This window comes from Ochotona curzoniae, unplaced genomic scaffold (assembly GCF_017591425.1).
Source record: "Ochotona curzoniae isolate NIBS_2020 unplaced genomic scaffold, NIBS_Ocur_1.0 contig_2599, whole genome shotgun sequence".
NCBI lineage: Eukaryota > Metazoa > Chordata > Mammalia > Lagomorpha > Ochotonidae > Ochotona > Ochotona curzoniae.
Window position 1 is genome coordinate 5,950,569 of NW_024465520.1, and position 23,497 is coordinate 5,974,065.

Genomic DNA, 23,497 nt, shown 5'->3' on the forward strand with positions numbered 1-23,497 from the left:
TCAGCATTAGAGGGACTCTCAGACACACGGACCACATGGGCTCGTGAAAAGTGGAGCCATGGACCTGAGCAAGAGTGAAATACAGAACAGAGTTACTGTTGACATTCAAGACGAAGTTCATGGCCACACAGGGACCCACCAGTCTGAAACCAGTCTCGTGGCCGCCTGCAGAGGCCCCAGGCCAGCTGTGAGAGAGCCTGTGTTCTCTGGGACGTGTTCCTACCCACGCAGAGGACTGGGCGTCTCCATGTGCGGTGGATGAAGCCCTGAGCTCCTCCTGCTTAGTGTACAGAGGGAGGCCCCAGAGAGGAACTGGGAACTCTTGGACACTGTCCAGCAAGCACGGTGCCTCGTATGGGTCACCTGCCGGTGCCAAGATGTCCCGTCTGCGTTCAGACCACATCCGCCACAGCTGCCTGCTGGGTGCTCTTTCCCGCCGCTCTGTGCTTGGGCGATGCCGGCGTTTTCGGCCATGCTTTCCCACGGTCAGACTGGCCGTCCATAGGCAGAGTTTGTTCACAACAAATGCCTCGCTTAGACAATGACCTCATTCCAGGAGAGCCTTCCACGCAGCCTTACAGTGTAGCCTTGTTGTAGCTAAGAGCCTTGGCTCTGGACCCAGACTGCCTGGGTCTACATGCCCAGCCTTGTCACTCACCGGCACGTGACGCTTGACAGGTTACTGCGCCTCCCCCACATGGGCCTTTTGGAGATTAAAGCCATGCAGACCAGCCAGTGCCTTGCACGTGAGCTGTTACTACTGCTTATTCATTTATAAACTGCCAGGAGAGCAGAGCAGAATGGAATTAACTTACAGTGTGATAGATACCTCCAAAGCATTTGGGAAAATAGAACCAAAAGCTAAGATTATTCGGTAAAAAGAGAAAAACAACCTCCTGGCACAGTTGTTTCCGCATGCACGTGTCCCATGAGTGTTCTGAACGTCTCACGTCACGTTTGCTGTGGAGTTCCTGGTGTTGTGTGTGTTCATGTGAGGCCTGCGCTGACTGTGCTTTGAGGCTTGGGGAGCGGTGACCTCGCGAGGCACGAGCGCGTGCTGTCCCCAAACAGGGCGAGAGCTAAGGGGTGACAGCTTAAGAAGGCGGAGGGGCCCGTGTTTGTATGAGGTGCTTTATGCTTGTTGGAGGTGTGTGAGTTTATACTGCTAGGATGAGGCTGCGCCTGAGCATTCCAACCCCCAGAACGCTCACGCGTGTCAGACCTCTGCCACAGGTCTCTCCACCACTGTTAGAACATTAGTTGAAGGCAGGACCCTGACCCTTGTCCATTGCAGGAGAGACAGAGAGAAAGATCTTCCAGCTGCTGGGTCACTCTCCAAGTAGCCACAATGGCTGCAGCTGAGCTGATCTGAAGCCAGGAGCCAGGAGCTTCTTCTGGGTCTCCCAGGCAAATACAGGGTCTCAAGGCTTTGGGTGACCATCCTTGACTGCTTTCCCAGGCCACAAGCAGGGAGCTGGATGGGAAGCGGGGCTGTTGGGAATAGAACCGGTGCCCAAATAGGATCCCGGCACATGTAAGGTGAGGACTTCAGCTGCTAGAGTATCGTGCCGGGCCCACCATCTTTCGCACACGTTGTTCAGGCCTCACTGCCTGCGGAGCTGCCTCTGACTCCCACCACGGTTCTGGTCGGGACTTCGTGGTCCTCCAGAACAGCACTGCCCTGCTCACCTGCCTTGCGGCCCGGCTGCTTTTGGTGCTACTCACTGGTAGATGAGATGGTGTTTTAGGCCCCACGCTGGGCACTGTGCCTCATGCTCTGCAGCTGTGGATTTAATTGATTATCCTGTCTGCACACACACTTGGGCATTATGATTTCTGTCCTTTTAAGGATTAAAATTATGATTGCGTATGTCTGTGTCTATGTAATGTACCGTGAGTATAAATGAAAGAGGTCGCTTGGGATGACGGGTATTCCTTTGGTGTCAGAAAAAAACACCCCCGCATAACCATCACTCTTCAAAATGAGGAACTTTACAAGTTAGGGTCTGTTTTCTTGCCTGTTTGTGGAGTGGCAGCCATGATGGATGGTAAGAGCTCAACTTTAGACCTTTAAAAAAAAAAAAACTAGTATGGGCATAGTGGAGGTCTTCAAAAAGCTTATCAAAAATGCATATTTTGAAAAAGATATGTATAGATTTCAAAATATTTCTGTACTAAAAAATCTTGATTTTGCGTTCCCATAGATTCTTGTGACGTTCCTTCCATGCTGACAGTCAGCAGGGATGTCGTGTGTGGTAGGTGGGCTGCCTGGGACAGCTCTGACCTCTCTGCTGGGACAGGCTTGATCCAGCTCTGTCCCCCATGAGTCTCTTTCTCCCAGAGCCAGCAGGCCCCCCGGGGCAGGCTCTTCTGCTGGGAGGAACTGTAACTTCTTAGAAAAGGGAAACGTAGACACAAGGCCACCATAAGGCACGCTGTCGCTTCTGCCCTCCTCCCTTTGGCCAAAGCAGGCCTGTGGGATGGAGTGTTTGCTCGGCGGAACCGGCGTCCGTCCACTTGCGAGCGGTCATCCAGCCTCGAGGCTTTTGGGCTGCTTCCCGTTTCTGACAGTTTATACACAGTGCTGCTGCCGCGAACATTGACTCCTGTGCTGCGCATGCTCTCAGCGTGTACATTCAGCAGCTCAGCTCCGCTGGCTTGTGCACCGCGGAACATTCCAACTTACTTGGCAATGCCAAGGGTTTCCGGTGGTTGCTCTGAATCGCGACTACTTTGTTACTTTTCTATGTATTGAATGCACAAGTGAGTCATGTTAAAAGCAGCTGTCTTTTACAGCAAGATCGGGATGCATGCTATAGAACAAAGCGTTGCTTATCTTTTTTTTCATCAGTGCTTCAAATCTACTAATTGTTTCCATTTTTGTGTTCATTTGGCAGGTTTGGGGCAAATGCCAAAGTTGTACATTTTCTGGGGCAAACCAAGCCATGGAATTATACTTATAATAGCAAAACAAAAAGTGTCCAAAGCGAGGCCTACGATCCCACCATGGCTCACCCCGAGTTTCTCAACCTGTGGTGGGACACCTTCACCACCAACGTTGTACCTCTGCTGCAGCAGTTTGGCCTTGTCAAAGACACCTGCACGTACCAGAATGTGGTAGGTCCTGAGTTTTCTTACTCTTTCAGGTAATTTAATGCTGCATTTCGAAAACTCCCAATATGTCGAAAACAGGAAATTTTCAGTGATATTTTAAACAAAAAGATAAATAAGCTTTAGTGGAAAGAAAGCAAAGGCCATTTTGGAAGGAAGGAATATTATCGCCAGAGATGCATCACAATTCGATGGATGTGGGAGCCTTGGACAAGCTTTGCGTTCCCTGTGTGCTCTGCTCCCATATGTTGTAACTAAAAGGTCCTTAGTCCACGGGCCTCGGAAGGCCACACCTAAAGTACAAGCCTGGGAAAGCACAGGCTGGTCCTTTAAACCCCTAAAAACCTACACTTTTATACTTACCATCCTCTTAGAACAGTGTTTTCAGTGAGTCACAACATTAGTGCTTTTCTAGGGTGATTTGGATTGTGTGATTGCTATGACTGTTGCACATTGAGAGAAATTTTGAAGCAGGGGAGGTATGGTGTTATAATTTACAGAAAACCCGTTTTGCATCTTTTCTGACTTTAAACATTTTCCCAAAGTTCGTTCTTTTTTGGAAGAATTGGAAGGTGATAAGGAATTAGCCATTTTATTTATTAACATTTGTACCAAAATATAGAAAGGAAAAAGGAAGAAATGACAAACACTTCATTTCTCTTATTCTACATGCTTTGTACGGACCATGAAGTAATACCTGTACAGTATCTGAAACAGTGCCTGGCACCCAGGAAGTGCTTAATAAAACCTAGCTCTAGCCCTTAATCATCTCTTTTAGGTGAGTCGAGGCTTAAAAGCTACATAACTTGTCCTAGTTATGCAACAGATGAGTAAGTTGCCGAACTGAGACCCAAATTCAAGTCTGAAAGACCGTTATGCGTAAGAAGACGTTGAGACGGGCCTTGCTTAAGGCGGTCCTCGACAGCCTAGAATCGAGTTTAGCATTCTTGGCAGAGGAATGGAAGTTACACCTCAAATGCTCAACTGTTTTGAGTTAGAGCCGCTAAACCTGGCTTAAGCTTTAGGAGAAGAAAGTTTGTGTTCAACTCACAGGCCTCTGTTGGAAGTCGTGGAACTCTGGAAGAGCCTCTCAGGGTCCTTTCTAAGCAGAAGGTAAAGCAGGACTAAGCCGGTGGGAGGCTTCCATGCGTCCCTGGCTGTAATGAAACCCTGTGCGAGCCCCTTGCGGTTCCAGCAGACTCAGGCACACCCACACCCATCCGTGCTGAATTCGATGACAACAAAAACAGCGTACCCGAAGTGTGTTCACCTGGTATGAGCACAGTACCTCTTTGTATTAGTTCACCTGGGCTCTAAGGCCCCAGCAGCTCCTCATTTCGAACTTCTGAAGAGCAGCACTGCTATTTGTTTATGGTGCATTTGAAACCGACTCCCTCTTCATGCAGTGAGCATCAGAATTAATTCGGCATAGATTTGCTCTGCTGCCTGCACACTGCTCCTCTTCCCCCTGCTGAGCAGTAGGCACCCCAGGAAGGGTTCCAGCAATGACAATTGTTTGAAACTAAGCAGATTAGCAGAAGCTCTTAGAATGCTGTGTGGTAACCTAAAGGAAAGCTTAAACAGGCAGAACCGTTGTGTCATCAGAAATGTTTAAAGTCTCTAGCTTTCCCCCTCGAATGTGACCACGTGTGTGTATGGGTTGTGGCTGTCCGGTTAGGCTCTCTGAAATGTAGCGGCTGAGGTGTCATTTTTGTTCAAGTTTTCAACCTTTCTGAGCCCACCCAGATTTGAGAATTTACCATGAGACTTGTCTTCCTTTGTCCATTCTTCACCTTACACTTTCTAATGAACTGTTTGCAGCTCTCAGACTTGGCCTATACACTGGCTTTCTCTTGTGGCTTCTGCAGGAAGGTATGCAGAGCTTAAACATTAACCCGAGTTACTTTGTTCTCCCAATGTTTTCACTTGAGTCCAGAAGTCTTCATTTTGTTAGGAAAAAAAAAATCATATGGTTCTTGTATTTTGTGTCTTTTTTTTTTTTTTTGGTTCGTTAGTTCCCTGTAATGCTTTTAGTTTTTGCTATTTTGCATGATAATTCATCCTGGCTTTGCTCATCTTGAACTGACTGCATTCTGTGGAGCGCTTCCGATGTCTCAGCTCTCAGGAGCCTCTGCTTATGTTCCACTCTGTAGGAGGATGTGTCGGGAGCCGTATCACACTTGTCCCTCGCGGAGGTGCCGGCTACCACGCAGCCCTTTGTGTCCTCGGAAGAACGGAAGGAGCGGTGGGAACAGGGCCAGGCCGATTACATGGGAGCAGATGCCTTTGACAACATCAAGAAGAAACTTGACACTTACCTCCAGTAACACTGCCATGTTCCCTGTGGACACACCCACTGCACAGGCACCCGTTTGATACTTAGCGTCTAGAGCTGGGTTGAGGAAAGTCTGTTACCGCTTCTAGAGGCTTTGACTAAAACTCATCAGTCAGAGTTTTTGTAGAGCAAGAACTGGGCAAAAGTTAAGAGGCGGCAGCTCTGTTACGGACAGTGGTCTGCTTTTTAACACTAGACTTCTTTAGCTGTTTCAGAAATTCTCAGATCGCCAGCGTACATGGTAAACGAAACTCAATACTAAGCTACGAAAATGGCTACATCGACTCTGTGGGAAAAAGGTACACATCCCAGTTCCACAGCAGTCTCCCTCCCAAACAGCACCTGGCATCCGTCCCCTGCTTGCTTGCCTTCACCTCTCACTAGACCTGCACTGTAGAATTGCCCAGAGGCTGCCAGCGTCAGGGCAGCCGGTAGTAACCCTGCTGAGTGACTCATAGCAACCGTGGCTTCAGCCACTGGCACTAACCCATTCATTTCCCAGCCTGTGTCTGAGGATGGTCACCTCTCTCCTGTGTACAGTAAGGTGGCAGCATGCTGGAATGCTTTTGTTCAGTTCTGTATATTTGAAAGCAGCAGTGTGTTCTCTGATGGTTTCCTGCAGCAGTACTCCATATGAAACAATAAAGACTTAACTGCCATATCTTGATTGTTTAATTAGATGAACACACACTCTTGGAAAAAAAATCTCATGAAACGTCAGAATGTATGAAGTTTGTCAATTTCTAAGAAGTCTAAAGTTGGGTACCGGTAAATATGCTTTAAAAAATTATCTGAAAGATTTAAAGCTAATGTTCACTGGCCATAGCAATGAATTTGACAGGGGAAAGGGAAATCAAATTTTTCTATTAACTCGCAGTGCCTTCCATATGAAGTAGGCATTCAGATATTTAGTATATTACAAGCTAGAAGTCTTCAACGGTTCACTGTCAGTGTCTGAACACGGTCAACAACAGTTCTCAGGATGTGACAATCGGCGCTAACCTTATGCAGCATTTATCCATGATTGAAAGAATAATATGATAAAGTATTTGTTAAACATACAAATAATTCTAGATGGCAAAAGATGGTCAGCTGGGGAAAGGCAGAATCCACACTACTTGCTCAGACAGCAACCAGATTTCATTCTGTTGATAAAATCAGGAGACTAGAGAAATGTGATCGGGCAGAAGTTGCAGTGGCTCTTTTTGAACCAGCCTTCAAACCATATTTTTCATTTCTACAGTAATATTCTATTGGTTATGGGTCATCCCTGTTCAAAGTGGATGTGAATCAATACAGAGAGACAGGAACTGAACTTTCTTAATAGTGTGACATACTAAATGATATCTGAAGATAAACTCCTTGGACTGGTAGAGAACGAGCTGCTAAGATCCCCAGGGACGTGACGCATTCACGGAGGATTCAAGTGCCTGCGCGTGTCGGCTCCCGTGGCGTGGAGACTTTCCCAGGACACTAAGCTCCCGGCCCAAGCCTTCTGGCCGCCGTGTCACTCACTCCCTGAGAGGCACAGAATTCTAATCTCCAGCTGAAGAACGTGACCTTACTGGTATGGCTGTGGAATATGCAATCCAAATAAAATATATTAGAAGAGATCCAACGTTTTTTTTCTTTGATTGAGAATATGTAAAATCGTGGGAGGGGAAACTGAACTCAGTGTTCCAGGTTTTAAATTCCATAAAGAGCTTATGGTGAGAATGTTACTTTTAGAAAATTCTAATTTTTCCATTGAAAATGGCATACAATGAGCCTAAAGACAGCAAGTTGCATGGCTTGGAACTCACTGAACTGGGTTAACACTTACATCCCTTTAGAACGTTTTAGTTCATAAGGCAATTAAGTTTTCCAGGAAAAGTGCACAATTACAAATTCTTTTACAGCAAGTCAAAATTGGATGAGAGGCAGAAACTCCCAACTGCACGACATGAATTTGTGGAGAGCTGTCTGTGCCGTTGTTATTTAATCCCTTAGCAATGGGGAGCTTAAAAAATAGCCTTTGATCTGAGACAAATTTGCCCATGCAGAGGTCGCATCTGTCTTTAGGGAATAGTTTTATCTTGAACAAAATCTAGGATTATGCTGTAGGTGCACCTGTATTTCCGGTTGGGTTACACCTTCTGTAAATATCCTTGAAGTGTTAAACAGTTGAGTTCTTGGAATGAGCTAAACATCACATATGTTCTCATGTTTATGAATCTAATTAAAATTATAAAGAACTTTAGTAAAAACCACAAATGAGGGAAAAATACACCAATGTTCACTACACGTGGCTGAAGCACAAATTTTAATGAAACTGCTAGTATCACAGGATAACTGAGAATGTCCATTCTTAGAACTGGTGTTTTTTAAAGATTTATTTTTTATTATTTTTTCATTGGAAAGGCAGATATACAGAGAGGAGAGACAGAGAGGAAGATCTTCCGTCCGATGATTCACTCCCCAAGTGAGCACAACGGGCCGATACTATGCCGATCCGAAGCCAGGAGCCTCTTCCGGGTCTCCCACGCGGGTGCAGGGTCCCAAAGCTTTGGGCCGTCCTCTGCTGCTTTCCCAGGCCACAGGCAGGGAGCTGGAAGGGAAGCGGGGCTGCCGGGATTAGAACCGGCGCCCATATGGGATCCCGGGCGGCAAGGTGAGGACCTTTAACCACTTGCGCCACCGCGCCGGGCCCAGAACTGGTGTTTTTAAAGATTTATTTTAAAGAATGATAGACAAGACCTCTGTCCACTGGCTCACTCCTCAGCTGGCTCCAACAGCCAGGGACCAAGCCAGGTGCTCTGGGTCTCCTGCATGGGTGGCAGGCAGGGGCCCATTTTTTTCATGATGTAAGTTGATCAGGGTAAGAATGATCAAAGGTTAGCAGAAAGTGGGTGTGATCAGTTTCCAAATTTTCAATTTCTTCTTCCTGTTTCTGGGGGAAGGTAAAATAGGGGATGAGCCATGCCCAGCCTCCCAACTGTTCCAGCACCTGGGGAACAGCCACCCCAATACCAATACCCAGAGTCCCAATGTGGCACATGCTCCCAGGGCTCTGCCCATGTGGTTTTGATACTTCTGAAATGCTGTCAATCTCAGCTGTCCAAGCATGAGAAAACCCTTCCAGTGTTCATTGGCTGACACAGTTGACCTTAGAGGTCCATTCATCCAGATTTTTGTTGTTATTGGGCTGGGGCAGCTGTACAATTTGTCCTGTTCTCCCTCCTCTGTTATGGTACCAGATGTCTTCCGCAGGCCCCAATGCGCTGATATCCTCCACCTGCATCAGGGTCACCCACCCACTGCTCAGTCTTTTCCATTGAGGAGGACCAGTTCTCACAGCTGAACCCAAAGACCCGGGCTCATGGACCCGACGCCCAGCACCCATTGCACAGACAGGCCCTGCCCCGGGGACTCAAGGACCCAGCACCCAGAGGAGGGGTCCATCTTCTGATGCTTTACCCTGGCTGTTAGCAGGCAGCTGGCTGGGAAATGAAGCAGTCATGTTTCAAACTGGCACCTGCCTGGAGCGTCAGCATCCACAGGTGGTGGCTTTACGCAACATGAGTCTCAGAGCTGCAATTTGTAAGGGCGAGATCAACAATACATATGCTAGCTGTACCTAGAGGCGTAATACCGGATTTTCTTGCAGATAAGCAAATGCTCTGCATCAAGGCATTTTTTAAATGCATCTGTGCATATATACATACATATATGTGTATATATTTCTATCTTTGTTGCTTGGGAGACGCAAATAAATCTCCCACTTGTTCACTCCCCAAATGACCTCAGTAGCTGAGTCCGGTTGAGGCTGCAGCTGAGCACATGAAGCTCAAGCCCAGGTATTCCTTGGGAGTGGCAAGGGCCAACTACCTGAGCTCACCAGAGGATGAACACTGGCAAGAAGCTGGGCTTAGGAACAGAGCAAGACTCAAATCTAGCCACCCCAGGCTGCAATGCAGCAATCCCAACCAGCATCTTAACTGCTTATAAAATACCCACTCCCAGCCTGCTTTTTTTTTTTTTTTTTTTGAACAAAAAATTTAGCCAGTTAAATTGAGCAAAATAAAGATAGGAACATGGTACTGTAAAAGTTATGTATAAACACCTTAATTAAAATGTGAGACTTTGGGACAGTGCAATAGTCTAGCGGCTAAGGTCCTTATCTTGCACACGATGGGATCCCATATGGACGCAGGTTCTGGTCCCGGCAGCTCCGCTTCCCATCCAGCTCCCTGCCTGTGGCCTGGGAAAGCAGTCAAGGACAGCCCAGAGCATTGGGACGCTGCACTCGTGTGGGAGACCCGGAAGAGGCTCCAGGCTGCCGGCTTCAGATTTGTTCTACTGCAGCTGCTTGGGGAGTTTATCAGACAGATCTTCCTCTCTGTCTCTCCTCCTCTCTGTATCTGCCTTTCCAATAAAAATAAATCTTTTTAAAAAATTATTTTTCTAAGAAAAAAAGGATTTTCTTTAAACAAAAATAGTAAAATTATAGCACCGAAGAAGCTGGTAGGTTTTTGAAGTTTTTATTGACTTTTAAATAAAATCCAGTTGAACCAATGAACCACAAAATGCAGTTTGAACCACAGGTAGGATTATAAGGCTGTAAGTACATTCCTAAGGCTATTATTCTACATAATTACCAGCATAACATAATGTAAAGTTTTCATTCCAGTGGTTTATGTATTTTCTTAGGATGAATTAAATTTTTGCACTTAATAGCATTTTAATAGAACTATACAAAAAGATATGACTTGCCTAAATTACCAGGAGTTTATAAACATAACTGAAATTTTACAGGTAAAGAAAGAAGTTGTTTTTCCCTTTGCAGTGAGTGAGTTGATAAGGCTTTGCTTCTGTGAGCAAGAATAGACTTTTGCTTAATCTCACTGGAATCCTGGTATCTACCGGACTCAAACCCTGCTGCATCAGATTTTGATCAACCTGATTTTTTCTTTTTTGTAATGCTAGATGATCAAGAATTTCCCCACTGCTCCTAGCACGAGCAGACTACCTCAGCTGTATCCCTCACGTCCCCACAGAAACACTGGAACGTCTGCTCCCACCGAGACAAGGTGGGGTTCCTGCTGCCCAATGCACTCTTCCCTCGCAGCAGCAGAAGGCACAGGGGGAGGGAGGCCTTGGGCGCTGCCGTGCCCTTCAGATGCATGCATCCTAACACCACACTGCGTGCCATCTTCCCTTCAGTCACGTCACTTCTAATGCTAAGTGTCAGGTGTGCTCAAGTCGACATCAAGCCTCGAGCTTCTCTTGCTCGGGTAATCAGTATCTTCATTCTTTGGATTATAAAGTTTCCCTTAAGGAAATCAAACCACTGACTTCCTGATTTCTAGCTTCTTTGTTTTAAACAGGACTCATTATCTACACTTCTGTGACTACTACTTTGAGTTTGCTTAATTAGCCAAAAAGATGGCTTAGTTCAACAGATAAATGTACGGGTGAGCTGCTAATGTTCCAAGATAAAATTCTGATTCTATGCACACATAACAAATCTGTACATTCAAGATTAAGGTATCTTTAGGAGTTTTAACAACTTTGAGGGTCACCTAGCCCAACCTGCCTCTCATATATAGTAGTCTTCTGAATTATAAAAATTTATAAAGTTATTTCCAAGAAAAGCTACATAAATAAAAAGTATCTATCTATAGAAATATCTATTTAGCAATTCCATAATTTTAATATTCAAATTGAACTGGGTAGAACTGGTTCCCTCATCACCATAGGTTGTATCTGCAAGCTGTTCACATCAAGTTAACTAGCGGTGAGTGTAGAACCACTTGACGACAATGTAAAAAACAGTGCTACACTACAGTCCCTACTTCCTTCAGGAACACGTCACATCGTGTGAATCAGCCGATGAAGCCGTAAAAAAAATATATACATAGAACAAAGTTCAAGTACCTGGGACTTTGGTCTCTCATTCAAGGTTTGGTTTTGGAATGAATGCAAATAAGGTTTTTGAAAAGCCAACAAGATCAGTCTCTCATGTAGTCTGTGTATGTTTTGTGTACAAGAACTGTGAACTCGCTGCTTAACCAATCGCAAGCTCTGGTGAATTACCAAATGTGTCTAACATAGAAAATAACTCCTTACTGGTCATAGTAGAAAAGGACTGACCTTGCTTGAAATATGAAAAAGCTGAGTACCTAGAAGATGTATGAAAATACTCAGCAGAGATACTATGAAAAGCTGAATAACAAAGTAACTTTTCTTCTCAAAAATTATTGTAGGCCACAGTATATAATGGAACTTATTGCTATTTAAAGTATCATTAAAAATAGCTCATATATACATTTAAAGAGATAACATACCAGTAATATCTCTTCACTAATACAAAATAATACACCTCTTGCAGAACACACTCTCTACATCTCATTTCTAACCCTCTGATTTTTTTCCTTTCCAAAACTGGTGTAGCTGATGCTACTGACTTACTAAAATCTCACATTATAAGTCTATTAAAGTTCTGATTTCATTAATTTTTGCTTGTTTCATTTCATTAGCATTTTTTTTAGTTCCGAAGGCTCCAGCTGCAAGTTCCCTCTTTGTATTTTGTATTTTCAGCATGTTTTCTTCAACAGAATCCTTCACAATGAACTTAAAAAGGAAAAAAAAAAATGAAGTTAGATTGAGTACTTTTTAGGCCACAATACGTTTTTAAAGCTCTAAGAAACCTAAATTAGCTATAATTGAAAGTGTGTAAGATATAAAGCATGCTAACACTGCCCACTACACAGAAAAAGTTTTGAGATGCGATCAGTAGGCTGGTCTATAAAGGAATTTATCTTCTCATGCATATACCGCTTTCAAGAATGTACAGAAATTAACTAAAAACTTTAGCTTTTTTTCATTGATTTATAGTGAAAAATATATTATGACATAACTAGAGCTGAGTGTGGATTTTTGGGGGGGTGGATTTCTTTAAATATCAGGTCAGAGGGTACACAAATGTAAACAATACCACACAAGAAAGCAAAGTATACAAACTAGGAAATTGGCAATAAATGATTATGGTATTATGGTTTTAAAAGAGAAATGAGAAACTACCAGAAATGTAAGAATTATTTTTGATTCCACGTAATTCCTTATCATTCACTAAAGAGGGAAAATATTGTGATCACTTTGATAGATGCTTAAATAGCTGACAAAATTCAGTATTCTTGATAAAAATTTTGATGAAACAAATCATTCAATAAATGTCTTCAACCTTACTAAGCATATCTAATAGGCTCGTAGAAAAATACAATCAGAAATGATTACTATTAATACCCAACATCCAGTAAGAAGCCCAGTGACTAGGATTAACAGTAATTTTACTGAAATACATGCAAGATGAACTGCCGATGCTCCTGTGTGGCAACATTATCTTAAAAGACAGTTCGCAAGGTAAACATGCAGTAAATCCAAAGCATGATATCGAGATAAATAAGACAATAACCGCTTTTCCAAATAAAAGGTAATGAAAATACTGTACCCCAGCAGGTACCTGTTCAGAAACATACTTTGAAGGGCCAGACACTATGGTGTTAACAGGCTGCCATCTGTGTTGGCAGCATCCCGTTTCAGTACCAGTGCGTGTCCCAGCTACTCCACTTCCAATGCAGGTTCCTGCTAACGTGCCCAGGAGCACAGCAGAAACGGATCCAAGTGCTTGAGCCCCTGTCCCCACATGGGAAACGGATACAACTGCAGCCTCCTGGCTTCGGCAGGGTCTACCACTGCGGCCATCTGGGAAATGAACCAGCAGATGGAAGATTCTCTCTCCCTTCCTACTTTCAAACTAGTACGTAAACCCTTTATTTAAAAATGTTTTATTAAATTCTTTATTTAAAAAGCCAGTTACTCTAAGGGTAACACTGACCTGAAAATAAGAAAACAAATCAGTGGAACAGAATAAATTTAGAGAGAGATCAGTTTAATATATTGTAAATTACTGTTTCACAGTGATATTCTGTATTAGTAAAAAAGTAAAAAAAAAAAAGTTCATCATTTGAAAAAATTGAGCTTAGACTTGTATCACAAATCTTTAAAAATGTGAAGATAAAGTCTTCTGTGCTAAGCAAGACCTTATAATCCAGAAATTTTTAAAAATTGTGCTGATTACGTTTTAAATCAAAACCTGTACAGCTTTCTCATGACAAAAAGCTCAAAGTTTAAAGACAAACAAGGGTCTGCAATAAACCGTTTCTATCACTCATAATAAAACATTTGCCGTCAGACTGCAAAGGAGTCTTTTCTACTGCAAAACTACATCTGTACTTTGACCCTGAAAACTGGACAATAAGATAAATGCACACTTCACGGGAAAATATTAGGGAACAGCAGATGTGAAATATGCTCAAAGTCTTGGGTAAATGCAAATCAGAAGACAAAAGTTCAATTTGTTTTTTCCGCTTGAAAGAGTGAAAGCAAAGAATGTTCCACCTGTTGTTCACTCTCAAGATGCATCCCACAGCCCGGGCTGCAGCCGACTGAGACACGAGTCCAGAACAGGGGACATGTCGGCGGGAAGCTGGGTGGGACGTGGACGAGCCAGAGCCCGAAGCAGCACTCAGTACAGGATGTGGGTGTCTGCAGCGGCAGTTTAACTACTACACCACAAAACCCCCAGAAAAAGCCTTTCCTGATCATAAACTTAAGTTTATGTCATCCTAGTACATTATAAAGCCTACTTTGAAAGCAATTTGACAACCTAATAAAAAGTTTGAGAACCAGTTATTGCTGTGTAATTATCCTGAAAAAAAAAAACACTAAATATATATTACACAAAGGTGTGCATCAATAATGCTCACCAGGCAGTTCTTACTAGCAAACTATGTTGGTTAAGTCTTGATGTACACATTATATTCATACAACTGTTACAGAAATAGTATAGTAATCAAATAGGGAGACACCAAAAGCAGAGAGGTGGATGCAAGGGGCAGGCAGAGGGACCTAGGGAGAGCTACAGGTACAGACTGCCAGCTTGCGAGAAAAATCCCACACACGGATGGTGGTAATCACTGCATAATATGTGTTTAATCCAACTGAACTGCAAGAGTCTGTTATATCTAATTTGCCATAAAAATAAATGTATTAATTTAAAAGTAATAATACAGTAGCCTTCAACACATGCTTTTAAGGAAGAAGAATGCTTCAGAATAAAATAAAGGAAGTACAACCCCATTTATCTTCAAAATTTTTTGGTGGAGAGATGTAGCTTTAACAGCACAAAGTTAAACTACTGTGGACAGATCTGCTTCCCATAATTCTTCAATTATTAAGTCTTAATTAAAACTCTATAAACTTCGTCTCAGAATAATTAAAAAGCTTACTTTTGTGATGATAACTTCTTGCTTCTGGCCAAGTCTGTGACATCTGTCAAAGCACTGATCTTCAGCGGCAGGGTTCCAGGCCTAACAACAACACGGGCCACAGCAACAGCGTCAGCGGTTACGTCACCACCAGTCGGCCGGTTACCTTAGCATCACTCCGTTCTGACTAGTCCTCTCCCTTCTGGATTACCCCACCTGCTTCTGGCTGGTTCCGGATGCCAACACTGCCAGTGTACTGAAGGAAAGCATTCTCTTGCTCTGTCAGTATGACCCCAGGCAAACAGCTCCTCCAGTCACGACGCTCGGGGCGTCCAGACGGCACCCACACGGGCACTGCCGACTCATCAGCTTCTTTCCCTCCCCCTGCTCCATTTTAAATTGGAATGTGTGCTAACAGGGAAAACTGCACATTCTCCTAGATAAGACTTTAATTTCACACCAGAGCAATACCCCAGTTTGGTTTTTAGTCATTGATGCTGCCTTCTAGTGTCCTCATTCACAGGAAAGTGCGGTTACGAGCAGAGCCAGGGAACAGACGTCCTAACCAGTGTCCTAACTTAGGGCAGGTGCGAAATCTGTTTTTGTTTCAGAGTTACAAATAACATTGGGGAGCTTGACAGAGTCAAGAGAAAAAAACAAGTTTATTAGAAAATTGCTAGAATGTTCCCCAAGTCTATTTCATCTGTAATTGCTAGAGAGTTCCGTCTCTGCCCATTTTTATCAAATTAATTATTTTAATACTAATAACCTCTTCCTTATCTAGTACTACCAAGATTACAAAAGTAAAAAAGTGAAAATCTGGGAATTTGTTCAAAATCAGCTGTGGGGATTGTTACTGAGTTAAAACAACCTATTGTTGCTAAGTATTTTTATAATAACTATAAAATACTGAAACTAAATCAATGATTTAAAAATTCACCCCTAGTAAATAAAATAGACAGCCACCCACGACACAGCCCCGCGAGTGCCTAAATAACCCCCTGCTGGCAACGTCGCTGTGCAAAGACCAGTTGGACAGCTACAGGTGTGTTTGGGTGTATGCAGAGCCCGTCAAGCCGACAGCCTCACCAGAAAAACTAGAATTGCTACTGCATTTGCTGAATCTCTCTAGGCTCAGGTAACAAGTCAGGACCAGGACCAGCATTGTGGCAACAACTCTGTGTTCCGGCTGCTCCATTCCTATCCAGCTGTTACTATCCTGGGAAAAGCATGAAGGTGTACAAGTGTCTGGGTCCCTGCTACCTAAGTAGGAGACCCGGATCAAACTCCTGCCTTTGGCCTGCTGAGCTCTGGCTGTTGCAGATACCTGGGGAGTCAATCTGCAGAAACAAGATTCTCTCTCTCTCTCCTAACTTTCAGACATAAGACCACAAATCTTGAATATGTGCCTGCACACAGATAGCACAGGGTTGCCTATAGTCCTCCAAGTACCCAGGCCATATGAGAAACTGAGTCAGTGCAGGGTTTTTCCTGCCAAGGAGCCCCTTATTAGGAAAAAACAGGCCTCTACAAAGATGCAGCTTTTTGTCACATGGCTTGGTGAATAAAGTTCAGAGTGAATTTTAGCTCCTGTTCCACCTGCACGTCTGTGCACTGTACAAACACAAATGAATGTATAATGGGCACGACAATTTACCCCGAACTTTCACTGATGCTAAGTGTGCTTCAAATTGTGGAGATAATGGCTTGCATCTGTATTATGTGGCTTCCTGAGTCTTTCCCAGTAACTCAAATCTCTAGAGATCCAGGTGAGAACAACATTTTCCTGGTCTGGCATGCCGTATCCTGAGACAGCTACTCGTAGGACAGGAGGCCTTTTCAGCTTACAGTAAGCTCTCCAGTGCTAGTGAAACACCAAGTCAGACAGCAGGATCTCAGCACTGGTGTGCCGAATCACCACTCTAACGCATTAGGAGTGGAGACTTCTGCACACAGAAGAAAAGCACGGCTCAACAGGACTGAAGAACACAGATTCTGCTGTGGCATATTTTTTAGTTGTGCAGTATTGGGAAAAAATTACTTTTCTGTGTTTCAGTTCCCTTACCTGTAAAATAGGGATAATGATTTTCTCTACCTCATGAGGGTAGTATAAAGATCTCAGCTGACACAAAGCACTTGAGAAAAAGCACTATTAAGTACTGCTAGCCATTTCTAAAGTTTAAGAATTTTCATAATCACTTCTTAACTATGAAATCATTGACCTGTTTATCTTTCTTTTTTTTTTTTTTTTGAAGTATGTAAGAGGTAACAGACAAAATCTACAGTACTTACTGGATCCATTAAAAACACTCGAGATGCTGCACAAAGATTCAGACCAACTCCACCTGCTTTTAAAGATAGGAGCATTATGGTTGGCGATCCGGCTTCAGTGTTTTGAAAACATTGAATTGATTCAACTCTTTTCTTTTGGGCCATGGAACCATCCAAACGCGTAAACACAAATCCAGAGGCTCTAGTGGAGTGGAAAAGAGAGACAAGCAACATTCAGCATACCCCGAAAAACATTTCACTACAGATTTCCACATACAATCAATTCATCCATTTAAAATAAAATTTTTATTAGAGAGAAAGGCAGACACGGAGAAGAGCTCTTATCCCTGGGTTCACTCCAAGGTCTGCACCAACAGGAAGCTGGAGTCGGAGCAAAAGCTGAAATTAAACCCAGACACTCTAACAGGGCACCTTGGCATCTGAACTACTAAACACACAGACACCTGCATTCATTTATTTTAACACATTGGTAAACACTAACTAAATGCTAGACAAAGCAGTTAATTTTTCTGCAAAAATTAGCAACTTAAAGTTTAAACCCAACACTGCCAGAGAAGAGTCTATATTGTGATACTAAGTACTAACTTTGGATAGATGAAAAATTAAAACATAAAACAGGGGACCAGCACTGGGGTACAGTGGGTAAAGCTGCCACCTGCAGTGCTGGCATCCCACACAGGCACCAGTTCAAGTCCCAGCAGCTCCACTTCCAACTCCGATCCTGCCAATGTGCCCGGGAAAGCAGCAGCAGAGTCCTCGTGCTCCTGCACCATGTGGTAGATCCAGAAAGCTCTAGACTCCAGCTCTGAGCCAGCTCAGCTGTGGCTGTTGCGGCAACTCGAGGAGTGAACCATGGGACGGAAGATTTCTCCTTTTGTCTATCTTTCTTGCTCTCTCTAATTCTGACTTTCAAGTAAATTAATCTTTACAAAAGCAGAAACTGGTAAAACAGTAAATGTTTTTGCTATACAAATTCATACATTTCTAGAAATCCTTTTATTCAATGTAAAAAATACTGTTGAACTTACTTCAGTGCAGTTTCTATTAAAGACAGGAATGTTGTAAACTGAGAAACAACTAAACTTTTAATGTTGGGATTCTTTGTTCTTAAGTCAATTAATGCGTGCATTAGAGCGTTAATCTGAAAAAAAAGTTGACACCCATTAGATTCCACGCTTCAGTCGGCAAAATAAAATTCTTCATTATGCAGAAAAATGTTGTCAAGTTATTTCCCTAAAGTATAAAAGATTATTAATTTTATAAAATATAAGGATTGAAATATCATACCATAATATTCTAAATCTATTCTTTCCTCTCAAAACTACCAGTAAAAAATTTACCTTTAAAAAGCCTGCAGTTACCAAAATATAATAGTCAAACGACAGAAATAAAGGCAGAATTATTACTTTGATACATGATGTGTGTTTCCTTATATAAATATTAAAACCCTCAGATATTTGCATGGGTCATTTTACCTTTGAACTGGACGTCCACTCCACGTTAGACTTTTTCTCGGTGTCACATGCCAACTCTTCCGGCGGACATTCTAACAAATTGTCTCCGTGTAGATCATTTCTGCACAAAGGGCATTTTGCATGGGGCTACACAGGAACGGAGCATCAGCAACGCTTATCAGAGCAACAATGTAAATCCTAATGTCATAGCATTTTAAAACTTCTGTCACACTCATCCATTTGAGAGAAATTCACTGGCGCTCCAGTTGCACAATCGGTTAGCTTATACGGCAGTGCAAGCCGAGAGAAGTTTACTGAGATTCAGCTATGGTATTCTAAGCTGTGCCCCAGTGAAACGGATAAAGGAGGCAGCAGGACTTTTCCCTGAACTAGCAGCAAGAGCTCGAAACACTAACGACACCAACCGCAGCAGGGCAAGAGCTCAGCAGTGCAGTGTCTTGAACCTGACTAAACACAGCAAGCTATTTGCAGTTAGTTTAAAAAAAAAAAAAAAACTTTTACACAGCTTATGCAGCTATCAGATTACAACTTGTTATATCCAACTGAACAAAGACTCTTCAAAATATTACGCCCTAAAACCTAGACACTAAAAATCATTACAATAAAAAAATGATTTCACAACTAAAATGATGCTAGATGTCAATACAAGGAAGAGCCTCAGCACACAGCCAGGAGCACGCACTTCTGGACATGCGTGTCACACATCAATTTTAAAATCTTTTTAAAAACAATCGACCCCAGTCTCAAGTATTTCAGAATTTCTTAAAGGACTATTAAATTAAAAAAAAATCTGCTACACAAATGAATCTAGACCTATTTTACCCCAAAGAGCAAGTAATCACAACTAGTAATTAAACCAGAAATGTGGATAAGCCAAGTTAACATCATGTAAATACGCAATACCACCAAAGTTTGAAGATTTGGCCAAGGGAAAAAAAAAAGCATGTGGCATATCACATAACACTCTTCATATTTTAGATACATTAAAACTCATTAATAATATTAACTTTACATTTGTTTTAATTCTTAAAACATGACTACTTGGAAATTTTAAATTATCTTTGTGTCTCATACAATCAGCAGCATTACTGTCACACCAACAAAACCTGACAGCAGAACTCAGATACTGACTAAAACAACACCTTCAAAATGATAACATCTTTTGTGCCAAAGGGATGTACAACTGAGAAATACCTCACCTGGCAGAGGCTACAATCATTAAGCCCACAGGTGACACCTGCGCTGTCTCAGGAGTTGGGTTTTATTACACATGAGAGATACACTCCACACCGGACACCGCACCCGTGACAGAGCGACACTCACCTGCTCATTCTGAATGACTTGGCAGATACAAGGTTTACAAAACACATGTGCACAGTGTGTTATCACAGGAACGGTTAAAGAATCCAAGCAAATAGCACATTCTTCATCTGAACCTGAGCTCAGAATCAACTTCATCTTCCTGATTAACTTCGTCCGCAGCTCCTCAGGGGTATCATTTCCTGCAGGAAAGGCTGAAAATGTAATTCCAAAGCAAAACTTGAATATGACTTCACAAATTCATCTGTGCTGAAGGGAAACTCCGCCACTTTGGGTAGTCTCTCACATTTTTCTATCACAGGCCAAAGGTGTGAAATACATTTGTAATTTGGAGAAAAAAAAAATCAGAAATAAAAGCAGAAGCCGAGCCATGATTTACCTCATGGAGAACTGCCGGTATACTATGCTCTGCACACGCAGCAGACTCCAAGGCAATTTCGGGGTGAGCCCGTGCGCTCTGGGGAGCCATCTGTCACTGCAAATCCTGCAAGACTGCACCCCGATTTCACTGCTCAAACCTTCTCAGGAAGCTCCCTCACTCCGAGAGCCATCTATGTGGTCCTAAGCTGAACTCTCCTCTGGTTCTTACAGGAATAGCCATTACTTGGTGCAGTAGCTTGGTAATTCATGAAAATATTCATAAAAATTAAGCATTAATCTGCAAGAATGAATTTCTTCTGGTGGAAAAATACACATCAGACATTCGGTTAGCTGCATGTATCTGTTCCTTCATCCTTCATCACAACACTGCATGTTGTCATCTATGTCCTTCCTGCAAGCCATCTGCTAAGATGTCCCTCACTCCTTTCAGCTCACTGATCTAAAATGAAAATACGGACAGAAATAGTTTTTCACAGAACGAGAAAAAGTTAGCAAAGGTGGTGACACTGGATTTACTTTTGCATGGCACTGTGACACTTTTGGGTTTGCCTCTTCAAAGCACACCACAGTTCATTAACATACAACACAAATGTTTGAACAGTGTACAGATCTGCTTCTTCTTATGCCCTTAAAATATCCCGCAAAAGTCAAAATAAACCTACAAATTAAAAATGGGAGTAGGGAGAGTCTTCCCAGGTTTGGTCCTGTACACGAAGCAATGTCCCTCTGAAAGCACGAAACACCCCACTACACACAGGCCACGACAAGAACCTCCGGCACCAGGACGGCATGAACTTGCCACATCTGCTTACCCGAGGGCCCGCTGGGAGACGTCGTGCTTGTGAGAAGGTGAGTATGGCAACAAATCTGCCGCAGTCTAAGCAGAAGACCCAGGACATCTGCATAATGCGCGAGGACAGTCCCTTCATTAAAGTATCTGAAGATAAAAATGTGAAATATCATGAGACCCTTTAAATGCCTGCTCTAAAATCAATGCAAAGTAAGGATGAAACACAGAAAAGCACACTATCTTTAATTAAGTGTGTGTATATATATGTATGTGTGTGGATAGATAGATAGATAGAAAAAATGCCTAACAAACAAGAGATTGAGAAATTGCTGTCAATTACAGTAAAAGAGGTACAAGAAAACAAGAGTCAGAACTGCAAGTTGGGAACAGAAATGCCGACGCCTTCTGAAGAGAAAGCTGTCCTTGATGTGCCAAAACAAACAGGGCACAAGCCCGACGACATGGAATTCTCTGGGTAAGTTTATACCAAGAAGCAGGGAAGGCAAACCGAGTTAGCACAGCATGCTCTGGGTTCTCAGAAACGAGACTATCGTGGGCAGGAGCCGTCAATCTGACCTCAAAAATCCTACGCCTTCCAGACACCAATCCCCCAGATGACATGTCCATCCTTCCATTCAGATGAAAACCCGGGCAGGTATGACAATTCCGCCCTCCCACACACCACACCCCATCAATCGGCATATTCTGTTGGCTTTAAACGGTCCAGTGCACCGATGGTATGACTTGGTGGGTAAAGCCATCATCACGTTTAATGATGGTATCCTATGTGGGTACCAGTTCAAGTCCTGGATGCTCCACTTCTGATCCAGCTCCCAGTAAACTGCTTGGGAAAGCAGCATAAGTACCCCCAATTTTTTTAAAGATTTATTTTTATTGCAAAGTCAGATATACAGAGAGGAGGAGAAACAGAGAGGAAGATCTTCTGTCCAATGATTCACTCCCCAAATGACTGCAATGGCCGGTGCTGCGCCGATCCGAAGCCAGGAGCTTCCTCCAGGTTTCCATGTGGGTGCAGGGTCCCAAAGTTTTGGGCCATCCTTGACTGCTTTCCTAGGCCACACGCATGGAGCTAGATGGGAAGTGGAGCTGCCAGGATTAGAACCAGTGCCAATATGGGATCCTGGTGCATCCAAAGCAAGGACTTTAGTGCTAGGCCACCATGCTGAGCCCTAGCCTAAGTTCTTGAACTCTGCATTCATGCAGAAGCTCCTGTTTCCTGGCTTTGGCCTGGCTGTTGCAGCTGTTTAGGAAGTGAACCAGCAAACAGGAGTCTCTCTCATATTCTTTCTCTCTGTCCCTCCCACCTCACTTTCTCTCCAACTCTGCCTTTCAAATATATAAATAAATGAACAATTCAAATATTTATCTTATTTATTTTAAAGACTTATTTATTTTTATTGTAAAGTCAGATACACAGGGAGAAGGAGGAGACAGGCAGATTTTTCATCTGCTGATTCACTCCCCAAGTGGATGCAACGGCTAGAGCTGAGCCAATCCAAAGCCAGGAGCCAGGAGCTTCTTTCGGTTCTCCCACACAGGTATAGGATCCCAAAGCTTTGGGCTGTCCTCGACTGCTTTCCCAGGCCATGAGCAGGGAGCTGGATGGGAAGCAGGGCCTCCTGGACATGAACCGGTGGCCAAATGGGATCACAGTGTGTGCAAGGGGAGAACTCTAGTCACTGGGATACCACGCTGGGGCCTTGAAATATTCATTACCTTCATCACTACTATGAAGAAACAGCACCATCACCTCTTACTTTATCGCCAGTGTTCTCTGTACTGATGACTTTATTCCCACAATTTAATCTGAACAACGAGCCAGAGGGTTACTGTCACAAGGAAGATGTGGGACGGGAATTGTACATCAGGTGAAGCTGCCACTTAACCACACCAGCATCAAGTCCCAATTGCTCCACTTCCGACCCAGCTCCCCGTTAACGTGCCTGGGAAAGTGGTCCAAGTGCTTGGGTCCCTGTGGCACACAGGGAGACCTGGATGAAGCTCCTGCTTCCTGGTGTTGCCCTGGTCCAGTCCCAGTTGTTCAGGCTATTCGAAAGTGAACCAGTGCACAGACTATCAATTTCTCTCTCTGATCCCTACCTCTGCCTTTCAAATAAATAAGTAAATCTTTAAAAAAAATTGTATTATGCCACTCTTCTGGCTCAAACCTCTCACAGAAAGCCAAAATCCTTGAAATAGGTTATACGGCCTCACATAATCACCACCACCCCCAGGCCAATGCCTCCGTGAGATTCTGACTACTTTCCTGCTGTCCCATTGTCTTGCCAACACCTGTGGCTCTGTTCTGTCTCAAACTCATAAGGCATGATTCCAACTCGGGGTTTTTACAATTGCTGTTCTGACTGGTTCAAACTCTAACCTCCTTAGAGCTTTGTTCAAAGCAATATTTTCTCAGATTTTTCCCAAATACAAAAGCCAGCATTTACTATTCGCTTTCCCTTTT

The 23,497-nt window shown here is 43.3% G+C and overlaps 2 protein-coding genes across 6 annotated transcripts in view; one reads left to right on the top strand and one right to left on the bottom strand.

Moving 5' to 3' along the window:
• GYG1 (glycogenin 1) overlaps nucleotides 1-7,059 on the top strand; it is a 32,252-nt gene extending 25,193 nt beyond the window's left edge. Inside the window, exons 6-8 of one of the 2 annotated variants that reach the window (XM_040974766.1) lie at nucleotides 2,898-3,117; nucleotides 4,933-4,983; nucleotides 5,265-7,059. In XM_040974766.1, coding sequence (XP_040830700.1) covers nucleotides 2,898-3,117; nucleotides 4,933-4,983; nucleotides 5,265-5,438 — 445 coding nt within the window. In that variant the 3' untranslated portion in view covers nucleotides 5,439-7,059. The remainder of the gene's footprint in view (nucleotides 1-2,897; nucleotides 3,118-4,932; nucleotides 4,984-5,264) is intronic. The other variant, XM_040974767.1, reaches the window with a different exon arrangement.
• Nucleotides 7,060-9,950: 2,891 nt separating this feature from the next.
• HLTF (helicase like transcription factor) overlaps nucleotides 9,951-23,497 on the bottom strand; it is a 56,964-nt gene continuing 43,417 nt past the window's right edge. For 2 of the 4 annotated variants that reach the window (XM_040974761.1, XM_040974762.1), the window contains exons 19-25: nucleotides 21,035-21,159; nucleotides 19,845-20,035; nucleotides 18,522-18,647; nucleotides 18,075-18,187; nucleotides 17,047-17,227; nucleotides 14,776-14,856; nucleotides 9,951-12,058 (exon numbers count right to left, since the gene is read on the bottom strand). In XM_040974761.1, the coding sequence (XP_040830695.1) occupies nucleotides 11,909-12,058; nucleotides 14,776-14,856; nucleotides 17,047-17,227; nucleotides 18,075-18,187; nucleotides 18,522-18,647; nucleotides 19,845-20,035; nucleotides 21,035-21,159 (967 nt within the window). In that variant the 3' untranslated portion in view covers nucleotides 9,951-11,908. The remainder of the gene's footprint in view (nucleotides 12,059-14,775; nucleotides 14,857-17,046; nucleotides 17,228-18,074; nucleotides 18,188-18,521; nucleotides 18,648-19,844; nucleotides 20,036-21,034; nucleotides 21,160-23,497) is intronic. The other 2 variants (XM_040974764.1, XM_040974763.1) reach the window with 1 other exon arrangement.